This window comes from Sparus aurata, chromosome 6 (assembly GCF_900880675.1).
Source record: "Sparus aurata chromosome 6, fSpaAur1.1, whole genome shotgun sequence".
NCBI classification, from domain to species: domain Eukaryota; kingdom Metazoa; phylum Chordata; class Actinopteri; order Spariformes; family Sparidae; genus Sparus; species Sparus aurata.
Window position 1 is genome coordinate 33,930,258 of NC_044192.1, and position 13,040 is coordinate 33,943,297.

The following is a 13,040-nucleotide window of genomic DNA, read 5'->3' on the forward strand; positions in this document are numbered from 1 at the left end:
CTGAAAGTAATTATGGATAAGAGCATTTTCTCATTCTTGCTTCGCAACTCATACGCTCCTAGTGAGGTGTGGTGCAGTAAGAAGACAAACACTGCCCTCTTCAGCCTGTCAGCAGCAGCTCGCAGGCAGCTGGCTCCGAGCCTGCTGGCATTTTCATTCCACAATAATCCATCTGAATGTCTCAATATGGCTCGACTCTCTCTGTTTGTCTGTCCCTGCGTCTGCCTCTTTGTCTCACACCCTCCCTCCTTCCTTGTGATTCATTTAAACATTTTGCCTTTTATCTTGTCACCTCAGCATAAGTATCTCCTTGCCACATCTGAGCAGATTTAAATGGCAGAAAATGTCTTCAATCGTGGCAGATTTTCTTCCCTTTCTTCCACTTTTTTTTCTTTTATGTCAAAGTTGAGACGGGGGGACTGTTCTCATACGAGCAACAGAGAGGGGAGCAAAATGGTCAAAGTCATAGTGCAGTTTTGAAGGTCATGCGTGGTTAATGTGTTTAGACTCTTAATTTCAGCCCTTTGCCAAACCCTGCTAACACAGGCCCACACCACTTAATTTGGGAATGATCAAGGGCAAAGGCACACACTCGTACACACACTTTGAAGCTGTGCTTTTGCACCGAATTTCTCCCACGTTCCTCATTCTGGGAAATGAACAGAGCCACTTGGTGCCAGACCTAAAATAAAACTAGGTAAGTGTTTTTTTTCAGTAGTTCCACAGCACTGTTCATTATCCTCATGACAGCTGCAAGATTACTGCTGTGATTCTTTTATTTCAAGATATTTTGAGGAAGGCTGCTCCACCACACAAGGAGATAATTTTAACAATTGAAGAATGTGTGCTCATTAAAAGATAATGTAACTTCTTTGAAAACATTGCCTTAACATGTTTTATAAGCAGTACAGTGACCATCTTCAAATGATGGAAGCTGTTGATAAAGAGTCCATGAAGAGTTGTATATTATCAGACTGAATTTCCATTTTTCACTTCTGTTTGACCACAGTCTCTTCTCTGGTGTGCAAATTCGTAACCATCAACAACAATTCTAAATCTTCCATCGTTATGTATATTTTTAGTGTCGACAGCCTGTACAGATTCATTTGGTAGATTGTTGTGTGAGGCAACTGTTCACCAGTGTGTATATAATTGCATTATGTTTATCTGAAAGCCACAGTTACTAGTGTCTTTTTACATTTTTCAAAAAAAATGTCATATGCCTCATAAAAAAAATGCACTTAAAAAGACTTAACCATACTAAAAGTAACTTTTAACTGTTTATGAAACTGTCTGAATTTAATACTGATCCTTTAATATGACCTTCGTAAGCAAATGAGACCCTTAGCAAGAGGACTCGCCTTTTATAATTAAAATGTTTATTCTTAATGCCTGTCCCAAAGTCTGACTTTTTTCGGATAAGTCATAAAAATATTGAATTTCTCATAGCAGAGTGCTGAGGATGAATTGAGTCTCACAGCACGATGAAGGAAATTGCTTTGTAATCTGGACTGCAAATGGTTCGAAGTCTGAGCAATAAAACTTAGTTTCATGATCATCATCATCATTTGTCCACAGAGGCCGCCAGTCAACAAAAAATCGAGATTCCTTATAGTAGTGACTTATCAGTCTATAAAGTAGTTAAAGTCATGTCGTAAATTTTGGAAAAACGCTTAGTTGCTTTGTTGGCATGTTCTAGTAGTTAGGTCTGAATGATAAATGTAAGGCTACCACTTGCAGTAGGTTATCTTACCTTAGCAGAAAGAGGGAAACAGCTGCCCTGGCTCTGTCTGAAGGCAATACACCTCCCAGCACCTCCTAGTAACACTGTAGAAGAACCAAAGGGCAAAGACTTACAAGTCTCTTTGCTGGTGCCACTGGTAAAAGTCAAGAAATCATATGTTAGTAGAAGCTGGCTAGCACGGCCCATGTGTCATCAGTTCATTTAATCAGTCAATTCAATCTGACCAACGAACAAAAAAGAAAAAATGATTTAGTTTCTTAGTTTTTTCTGTATCGACCAAAGATTGAAAAAGTTGTCTTCTGCTTAAAAGGGAAAATCTACTAAATAATGAAACAAAAACAAAAATAAGTAAAAATTGTACCTATTGTATAAAGTTGTTCTTTATTTTTATTCATCCGCTCAACACAGAGCTGACACCGTGATCTACACAAGTGGCCAACACCGTACTGAGCATTTATACATGTGCGTTGGTGTGTCTTGGTTGCTGTCAGTGGTGAGTGGATTGCCAGTTGTGCTTTCTCCTTTAAACACACTGACTCCTTCAGCTCTGTGTCTCTGGGTCAGATAGAGCTCTCTCTCGCCCAGAGACACTCTGGCAGCGAATAAATGCTCCAGAGGAGATGTACAATCCAAGAAGAGCAGCAGCTGGCTGGTCAGGAGGAACTACAACAGCCGATGAGGGTATTGTGTTTGGGGGGGAAACTACAGGTTGCAATCCCTGTAACCCCTGCCAGAAAATGCAGTGCTTCCACCTCATAAATCAAGTAAAGCTGAATCAGCAGAAGCATAAATCAGACCTGAAGCAGCCTCTGTAGCCTCGGGGGACGTCCGTGAACTATGTTGGAACTATTTTGTAGGAGGGGGTGTGGTAAATGGGCGGTGGAGTAGTGTCATCCAGCACAGCAGTAGGCTACTGGTTAGACTGAAGAATTAATGAGCCTGATCTGAGCATTTAATTTCAAATAATTACCAAGTAATTGATTAAAAGTATAACAAAAAAGTATACAACTGAAAAAAAAAAATTGAAAGCAAGATTCAAATTTACAAAGCATCTTTATTGATTTGACAGTAAAAAAGATGCCTTGTCTGTGCTTAAGCCCAAATCAAAAAAGTGTGAAAACTTCAACGAGAACATGAAACCAACCATCAGGGCTGTGTCCACAGTCCAGTGGCCTCATTTGTAAACCCTGCTACTTTCTGAAGATGAATTGGGATGTTTTTTTAAAAAAATATTTGATGTGGAAAATGTTTGTGTTTTACATGTATTCACACATTTTATCATTGAAAAATATTTTCAATGATTTTTTTTTCTCACTAAATTAAGATCTAAAGGATATTAAATAAACTGTGTATATTATAAAACACTTGCCTATTTAAAATCAATATATATGTAGTATGTAACAATAAAAATCAAGATGTTCTCATCTCATTCTTTCTCTTCTATAAATAGACTTTCCCTGTCAAGGCACCATGCACTGAGGAATTTATTGCCTAAATTAACTACATTTACCATTGACACTGACTGGGATATCCATATAAAACATTCCTTTGGACAGAGCCACGCTGGCTGATTCCCAGTTTACAGTCTATATGCTAAATTAAGATAATTGGCTGCTGGCTATCATTTTTAACAGACGGATATGAGAGTGGAAATATTTCTCTAAAACTAGGTATAAAATGTACATACTCTTCATAGATGCGTCAATATTAACAACCTGATGTGATGTAGTATTATGCAGGGCCACAGGATTTTAGAATTACTTCCAACTCAGCCCTCAACAGAAATATTTCTCACAGACATTTTTATACTTTATTAATCCCAAGGGGAAATTATTCTCTGCATTTGACCCATCACTAGCTGCATATTTATTGTAAGTACACACACTGCAAGCTAGGAGCATATGGGGGTTTTGGTGCCTTGCTCCGGGGCACCTCAGCAGTAGTCAAGGAAGTGAACTGGCAACTCTTGAGCTACCAGTCCACTTTCATAATGTGGTCCGTAGCTGGACTTGAGCCGGCCACCCTCAGGTCCCCAAGCCAAGTCTCTACCGACTGAGCTACTGCCGCCCCCATTTATCATTGTTTTAAATACGTTTTTTTCATGTTATATTTAGTCAGTGAGCTCAGGAATTTAAGAAAACAACAACCGTGTGCACAATGTAGACTCTCCCCAGGTTTGCTAACACTCACCAATTCACAAAACAGCAACATTCCTTGGTCTCCTCAATGGGACAGCTAAGGGTCTACATCCATACAGCATATACTGTATGTGGTTGTTTTGTCCTGCATTGCTACTTCAGCTTAAATAAAACATTTTTTAAACAACTTTCTTTCAGTACTTTCTCAGTTACTTATACTGACTTTTTGTGAGTGTACATACAAAATGCATTATTTTAGAAATGTTTGGCAAGTCCATTTAGGAATGCAGCTGCCTCTTTTGCACTGCAATTACAACATTTACAAAGTTACAAGTTGTTCATTTTTCCACCAGCTGACTGGAGGACAGAATGAGCAGAGGACGGACTGAGGTCCCGGGGCTTCTGATAGCGCTGACAAGTCTGCTGCTGCTAATCGCTGCTGCTGGAAAGGACTGTTGGAGGGTAGGATCATGTCTGCACTCGTGCACACACTCAGCTTCTCATCTGCAATCACTGCTGATCCTTGCATGTAAAAAGACTGAGGAGTTACCACTAGGCTGCACTACTGTGTAGTCTATCTGACTGCACGGATACAGTGTGGGTTTACTCTGAGCTTTAGCATGTAAAATTAAGGCAGACCACCACTCGTGTAAAATGTGTGTTTTGGACACACAGTTGTTGAAGTATTTCTTATCCTGAATACCTTATTTTACCGGTTAAAATACTGACTTACACACATGGTCTTTCCTGGCTTTAATCGCAATTTCAACATGTCTCCTGGTCCAGCAAGGAGCTAAAGATCAGCTGACCTCAGTAGGCCTTAGCTCCCGCTGTCGAGGCCTGTGGGGGGAGTGTGTTCACGACAGCATGGTGGGCCTGAGGACGTGTGATGTGTCAGTGTCTTACATGGAGAATCTGCCAGGTACAACAGCACATCCACTGCCATCACGTTATCTTCCTCTCCCACGAATATGCCTGCAGAGCTGTCAAATAACTGCTGCTGCTCTTACTTTATTCTGTGCTATGATCTGTGATTCAAAGCATTACCTCATGCTCCAGAATGGGGCTGTAACCTGCTATCATTATTGCTTTTTTTATACTGCAAGTTACTTTAATTAATTAATTAAAACAGAATGTGGTATTTGCAATTCCTTTTTGACACATACTAAATTGAAAACAGTACAAAGACAATATATTAAATGTTTGACCTCATATGTTTGAATTGGATGGCAGCATCAAATCAAGTTGGGACAGGGGCAACACAAAAACTGTGAAAGTTGTGGAATGCTCCAAAAATACCTGTTTGGATAATTTCAGTAAACAGCTGTATTGGTAACGGGTGATAGTATCACGACCGGGCATGAACGGGGCATCTTGGAAAGGCTCACTCATTCACAAGCAAGCAAGGGGCGAGGTTCAAAACTTGTGTGAAACACGTGATTGCATAAAGGATATTACTACACTGGCTCAGGTACACTTTGTAAAACCATTGTCACTGAAAACAGTTCATTTGCAAATGATTGCAGTTCTGTTTTTATTCATGTTTTATACAGGGTCCCATCTTTCTTTGAATCAGGGTTGTATATTAACTCTGCAAAGTAACTTTTAACTACAACTGTCAGATGAACAAAAGGTAATACAGCTAGTAGCATGAAGTAAAGGTACCTCAGAACTGTACTTACCTACTTCAGTAGATGTTCCGAGTGACAATCAACCAATGTTATACACAACGGTAATGTCATCAGACTATTTTACAAACTGTTGTTAGGATTAAGCAGCATTTTTTTGACACCACACTTACTATTAATCGAGAATGTGTCTGACAGACAGTCTCAAATGACTGACCGACAAGGAAAAGAAAAGGAGAAACCCCACTAAATGGATGAAGTCACAGAAACTACAGCAACCGGCACAAGTGGCTTTCTCTTTCGTTTTCCGTTTGTCTTTCCGTGCACTGATTGGCTTCACTGAGCTGCACATTAGAGTGACTTCTCTCTCACATCTACCACTGATTTTTCATGCTCATGCTTCATGTATTTTAAAATGTCAGTACTGTTTCGGGTTCTGTGGGTAAAGAGAGAAATACTCTCAGTGTTGTACTTTTTCTTGTCTCCTCTTTCCACAGCTGATTTGTTGGCTATGAGAGTAGCAGTGGTGGGGACGTGTATTGTTTCTGTGCTCTCCATCCTAGTCTTGATACCCGGCCTGAGGTGCACTACATTGATCCCCAGTGTGCAGGCTCAGGGCAGGCTGCGACAGATCTCTGGCGCCCTCTGTCTGTGTGGAGGTCTGTACTGCAGCGCCTCACCCTGAAAAGCAACTTAATCAAATCCAGTTAGAAGCAGTTTGTTTGGTTTGTGGTCTCCGCAAAGAGGACGACTACTTAAGATTCATATCATTCTCTGGTTCAAGCACATTTCAACACATTTCATTTTGTTGTTATTGATGACAGCTATAATTTTGAACTTCTGACTCATGTCTGTTTATTGGTTAAAAATGTGTGTGAATGTGTGTGTCTCTTTCTCTCAGGTGTGTGTGGTGCAACTGGCCTGCTGTGGTATGGGGTGGACACTTACACTAGATACAAACAGGAAGTATGTGTCATCAGACAACAAGATTATATTTCATATGAGTAATTTGAATCCCTCAAAAACATGAAGCCAATACCAAACTCATTTCTGTCGCTCCATTTATGAGACCATTTAGCAAATCTAAATTGTCTCCCTTTCAGAATTATTCTGCTAATATTGTGTCAACAAACACAGAACAGAAGCTCCTTTATTTCATACTGCGTTATTTGCTGATCAATGACTGTAAATCCTATTTATTTTCTTTCAAGATGCTCTCAAGAGCATTTGGGCATATTAATTAATTAACAGTGAATTTAATTTAAATGTGCGCATGTCTTAAAAAATAGTCCACAGCATATCAGAGCTGTCAAGTGGAAAGCAAGTGGACCTTTGAGCTTAGATTATAATTTTAAACATGTATGTTGAAATGCTAAACATGAACTGTAATGCTTGCTCAAAAGTATTGAATTAGTATTTTTGTTAATTTTGTGTGTAGCGCTGGGCGATTAAACAATCAGTTTTGATAAGCCTTGTACACTTTTACTCGCAGTGGATAGATCTGATAGCTTATCACATGGCAAAATAAATGCGACCGCAGCCAAGGACTGAGCCCTGTGATTTCCGGTTTAGCGCCTGTTTAACTTGAATAGGGATAAAATGATTTATTCATGCGGCTTTCCAAATGTTATCCGACTAAATAGCTCAAATTCTGACAGTAAAACGAGTCATTTCATGGGGGTTGTGAGGCTCAAAAACAATTTTGTTCACCATTTTACAGATGCTTCTTTGACAATATGAGCTTATGGTAAAAGGTTTCTTGTGTTTGTCAAGCCATGACGTAATGATACAACTTGGCCACTACAAAAGCTGGTTTGGCCCTCTTCCTGGGAACTTAAGCTCGACGATGAGGCCAGCCGTCCTCTTTTCAGAGGAAGTTCTGGTCAAGCAAACAGCATTTAAGTGCTCCTCCTTTTCATCGGGTGCGCTGTCTTAAGTGGGTGAGTGAGAACGGGAAGTGCAGCTCAAATATTGAAAATCAATAAGTGGTGTCCAATGTAGATATTGTTATTGTTATTACTTTATTTTATTTTACAGTTGTACTTCACTATGCTAGGACTGTCATGATCCACTTTTTATATAAACATTTGAGATGTTTGCGCAGTTAATGTTGTACTTTTGCACATTTCTACCCCTACCAGATTTATGGAGCGTCACAGCAAAACAGTGTTGCAGCGCTTAATCAAACATACAGGACTCTGTAGTAGATCGAAACTTGTTTTAAAATGTAAAAAAAGGAAGAAAAAAAAAAGAACCAAAAATAATAACCCTTTTTTCTGTGTAGTTGCCGATGCTAATGTTGCCAATAATCTAAACCACATTATGTAACTTTATTCAAACTACAGTGTATCCTCAGAGGTATGCTGGTAGACCAACACCACAAACCAAATCTAACATTGATTTTAAAGCTGATCTAATCAATATGTTCTTTTATATGTCCAAATGGATAAAATGTACTCTCTCCGGCTCCCCTTATCTCAAAGAAGAACTGTAGCAACTCTCAGCACATTATTTTGATTTTACAGCCTGCAGCTTTAAAGCTGCAGTAGTTGATACTGGAGAAAGACAGTGGATAGTTGATATCTTATTTGTTACCCAAAGCACGAGTGTTTTATGGCCTGGGAACGAGACTCTACAATCAACTATGTTTCTCCAGAATCCCCTGCTGCCTTTCATTTTTTGTTTCACTCTCAACACTCTCATTAGCACTGATTCAAGCCACAGCAGGCAGCTGGGAAAAAGTTCTGATTAACCCGCTCTACACTACCTGTTCAGTACCTAACATCTAACAGACAGAGTTGGACACTAGCTGGGAACTTAGTGGAGCATTCTGCAGCATGCTAATGTTGTGCTCTGTCTGCTTTAAGCGTTTAAGCGCGATAATATGCTACTGTTGTGTTTACAGCGTTTTCTGCTGGCCGCGAAGTGACAAAAAATGAAGTAATGCATTTTTAAGGAATGTTTAGTTCAAGAGCACAGTCTTAACTGGGGTTTCAAGGTTGACTTTATTTGAAAGTGACAAATGCACCGCTTTGAATTACGATAATTCTAAAAGCCTTTTGAGTTTTCTTTTTCCACATATCTCAGTCCTCTGCTCCTGTGTCTGCTGTTTGTCAGACGCAGTGTGTTTTGCTGTCAGGCAGAAACTGGAGCTTGATGCCGAGCTCAGAGACAAACCTGCCAAGTCAGGCTAAAATAAATTGAAAGTAGTGCAATCCCATTAGACACCCTGCTAACTAATATAGCTAGCAGGCAGTGGAACTCACAGAGAGGATACATGCCTGTAGTAAAGGTTTAATGGTGTTCGCAAGGATTTAAAAAAAAAAGAACAGATGTCAAGGAAGAGTGTTCTTTTAAAGTTGCAGCATGCATTTTGTTTTGTACACTCACTGAATTTCCAGTGATATCATAACAGGCAGAAGGAGGAAAAATCACAGGTAGAAAGTTTTCATGCCTTTACGGCTTATTCAGAGTGAGAAATAATGTGCCTGCTTCACTGTTTCTGCATCTTCCACTTTAACAGGTGACTCTGGGGATGCCAGGAATAACGTTTGAGTTTGGGCTCTCCTACTGGCTGATGGTGGGGAGTGTGTTGTGCTCTCTTACCTCAGCTGTACTGGCAGTCAGGAGAGCGTCTGACATCAGTGATGCCATCGGGGTGCAACGGACACTCACTCATAGTCAGCCACCGCACACCAGCCCCGCCATGTCAAGACAGTCCACCTCAGACTACAAGACTTACATTTAATAATGACTAAATCTGTGCCATCAACAGTGCTCTTAGTATTCCCATAAAATATAAATGTTAGATCTTTAGTTATTTTTCTGTATTAAACACTTGTTTTTGGAGTGCGACTGTTCAAGAAAGTGTTCCTGTCTGTCCCCGTTTTGCTCCTCAATTTGACCTAGTTTCAATATGAAAACATGTTACACTGTTGTAATCATGTTTACAACGAAGCACTAAAGGAGACAGTTTCCAGTCACACATTCCTAAATGACCACAATGCGCATCATTTAGATTGCTGAAAGGGCGAAAACACATTCCTGTGTTTAATATAATGATTTGGTTTCTGCTGCAAGCTTCGGTTCATCAGGTTTGTCATGCAACTAACTTCCTTTATGTGTGTTGTATTCACTCACAGTAAAAGTGAATGCATAAGCGTGTCTGTTGCTGAGTATCTTCTTTGAATGGAAATGCAATTTTCAAAATTTGGAGTGTCAACAATGTTCTATTAATCACAGTTTTTGTGAATTGCTTCTGTATAGTGTTCATACAGTTGGAGGAGCAATTTGTGGAAAATGTGTTGTTTTTGCATGACAGTCTTAGTGGTGTAAATGGTGCCCATCGGTATTGTGAAACAGACCGTATAGTCATAGGTAATGTAGGTGCACTCGTATATGTCAGGTGTATGTGAGATTTCACGTCCGCACTCTGTTCCCATCACTGCTGTCTTCACTGTGCATTTTTCTCAGACTTTACTTCTGCGTACAATCTAATGGACAATCTGCATCTTCGGTCAAAACGAAAAAAAAGATTATTTATTACTGCAGCAAACAGCCGCATATTTGTACAAAAAAAGCGGTTAATGGCCTGCTTTGGCTGCTGGTGAAGCATCAATAATAATTCATTCAAATTATCATATTCAACATCTTTGAATGTTTTTATGATAGTGTGATTTTCTTTAAGAGATGGTTCACATTTTTTCAATTCCATTTAAATACAATACATGTTCACATGAACACTGAAATGTATTGATCGCTGAAATCATTCCTCCTCTCCATGCTGGCCATGAAGAGAACCTATCCTAAAGTGACTCCAGGGTAAACACCTGTTCACCAGGAGTAAAGGTAATTAATCACATTTACTTAAATTACTGTAATCAGGTCAATTTTATGGGTACAGACTAGGTACTTGTCTGAAAATGTACATTACATAATGTACATTTACATTACATAATGTAATCTATTTAGTCACATAAAAAAAACACATTTTCGGAGCCAGCAAGGCTAACTGATCACAAATGGGCTAATAAAAATCCTGACAAACAGACAAAAAACCCCAAACTCTCCAGCAGGCCAAGGTTAGGAGAGGTGAACATGACCGCTGAGCAGAAAACAGCAGGAGTTTAATGTAGACTGAAGATGGGTTTAAATGCCCCGCTATTGATAATGCAATAAACATTAACAGTTAAAAAGTAACTAATAATCTCAGTAGTGTTTGAGAAGAATATTTTTCACTTTTACTCAAGTATTATTTTAATTCCATGAGTTTTACTTGCAACCGAATAAGTTTTCAGTAAAATAACTACATGTGCTGTTCACACATACTGGCCCAAAGCCACACACTGATGCATGTGTGTTTTGTGTTTGGTACTTAATACAAATACTCTGCTCTGACTGGAAACTTATTTGTTTTCATAGTCAAATGAAGAACATTGTTGTTTTTCTTATTGAAATCCCAGTAGATGAATAATGTTATGATGTTATCATACGTAATCAATAAACTGTTGACCTGTTTTTTTTTCCTTGTTTTTTTTTTTTTTAATTGGGGAATATTGAGGTCAACATAATTGGTTGTATTCTGGTGATGGTATTTCAAAATGTGTAAACTGGAAATATACAGAGAACAAAATCTCCCTTTAGCCAGTCAAGGTTCAGAATTTGTCTGGGAATTTCAAAATATTGGCAGATTGGATCACGGTGATCTGACTAGAAAGGGATTTCCAAATCTTGACCTGGATATGAACAGGAAACAAAGCCATGGCGGATCATTTAAGGAAAAGAGCAAACAGTAGCACAACTTTCCCTGTCCAAATGTAAGTAAACTGTTGTCTTACATGTAGCATTTGTATTACTAATAATGGCAACCAAGATGTCAGCTACACTTAAGTAATTCAAGCTAACTAGCTGACTTTTATGATGTATGTGGTAGTTTACAATTCCACTTTTAAAAGGGAATTAATTGGAATTACTCATACATTGCCTCTTGAAACAAACACCAACACGATGACAACCACGTAAACCTATGACTTTGCTGCTAACTTCAGCTAGCTAACCTAACCTCATCCCCTCTTACTCTCTGTTTCCAGAGAGTCCCGACCAAGCAATGAACACAAACCATTATCAGTCCTTTTTCATAGATTCCACCTTATTGCCTCAATGAAGGCTCACCTTTACATCACCTTTGTGTGTTCATACTGAACTAAGCAGCACCAGAATGAAGCCGGTCTTGTGTCATTCCATACAGCGTGTTGCGTTGCGGAACCAAAAGAGGACAGTACACATAAAGTTGAGATGTGTGTTTTTTTAACGTATTTCCACCTGGTTTCCAACTGTAAATCCTAACACGTATTCACCAACTGTTTATAATCATATGGATGTTGTTATAATGTGTTGTGACTGAGATCCTGACCCACCATGCATCATCGAAAGTCACAAAGATATGTTTTTAGCTCTCACATAATCAACATCAGTAAAAAGCGGATTCTGTCTGGCTCTCACTCACAAGGCGGGAAGCTGTTTTCCGGGGGGAAGTTTTCTGAAGTCTCTGTCCACAATAGTGGTAGGGGTCAAAGACCTGGTGAGTTTTTTGCTCTGAATGGTGTCACATAATCACCGCCATTCATCTGCGGAAGCTCAGATGCTGAAGATACTGCCTGCTAACACACTGGTACTGTTGTTTGGTCCTGTAACATTACTTTGTGGGTTGAAGTGTGGGACACTTCTCTGTTGGTTGATGAGTGAAGGATCTGTTTAGTTGTCAGGCTTTAAACACCATCAGACCATCACACAGATGTCATCTCACCTCCGCTGCAACAAAACTGTGGAACCAAACTGTACCCTCCTTCTACCTCTGTAACTTTCACACAAACAGTAGGGCGAAATATCGGTGCAAGGTGGTGTGAATGGGGCTACTGGAGACCCCTTCAGTAAGATAACTTTATACTGAAATGAGCAGGTAAATGTGTTTTTAGAATGTTTAAGAATGCGCGTCCCATTATGAGTTAATGGCCATGTTGTACTTAAAAATAGTGTCCTCTATTAAAAGGAGCGAGTAGCTGTATTTGTCACACTTAACAGCAGTTTCTTTAGGTTTTTTCAGGAAGATGTCTGACCTAACCATATTTTAGAGTGATTTCTCTAATTCGGCTACTGGTTCTCTTAAAACTGAAACACTTTTATATTTGTCAGGCACAGTTTAATGAACATCTTGGGTAACATCTGTAATAAGTGAAACCTAGGATATATGTCCATCTACCTCAAATCAGCCTCTGAGGTGGGATCCAAATGATCTTGGATTTTGGCTTCAAACTGATCCAGATCGCTGCCTTAAAGTTTGAAAAAAAATGGAAAAGCAGCATGTTATCCGGATGAAAGGTAGGGCTGGATTACCTTATCTGAATCTGAATCTTCTGGATCAGAGGTCTTCTGCTTTGAAATATTCAATTTTCAGATCAGATCGGAATTTAATCCAATTGACCAATTTAATCCTATGAGATCAGTTTGACCTAACAGCATTGACAGTATGAA

General features: G+C 39.3%; 1 protein-coding gene across 1 annotated transcript; it reads left to right on the forward strand.

The window, feature by feature from the left end:
• The first annotated feature begins 594 nt into the window (after window positions 1-594).
• LOC115583904 (claudin-16-like) lies at window positions 595-10,830 on the forward strand. Its single transcript, XM_030421141.1, has 6 exons — window positions 595-697; window positions 4,236-4,344; window positions 4,669-4,804; window positions 6,008-6,169; window positions 6,412-6,476; window positions 9,034-10,830. Exons 2-6 carry the CDS (start codon window positions 4,252-4,254, stop codon window positions 9,256-9,258), a joined length of 681 nt encoding a protein of 226 aa, XP_030277001.1. The 5' UTR covers window positions 595-697; window positions 4,236-4,251; the 3' UTR covers window positions 9,259-10,830.
• Window positions 10,831-13,040: the final 2,210 nt, after the last annotated feature.

Bases quoted from the DNA above. Each gene is read 5' to 3' on its own strand.
- LOC115583904 (XM_030421141.1), top strand. From the start codon at position 4,252: ATGAGCAGAGGACGGACTGAGGTCCCGGGGCTTCTGATAGCGCTGACA. The intron at 4,345-4,668 runs GTAGGATCATGT...CTCCTGGTCCAG, and splicing joins CTGGAAAGGACTGTTGGAGG to CAAGGAGCTAAAGATCAGCT. The intron at 4,805-6,007 runs GTACAACAGCAC...CTCTTTCCACAG, and splicing joins TTACATGGAGAATCTGCCAG to CTGATTTGTTGGCTATGAGA.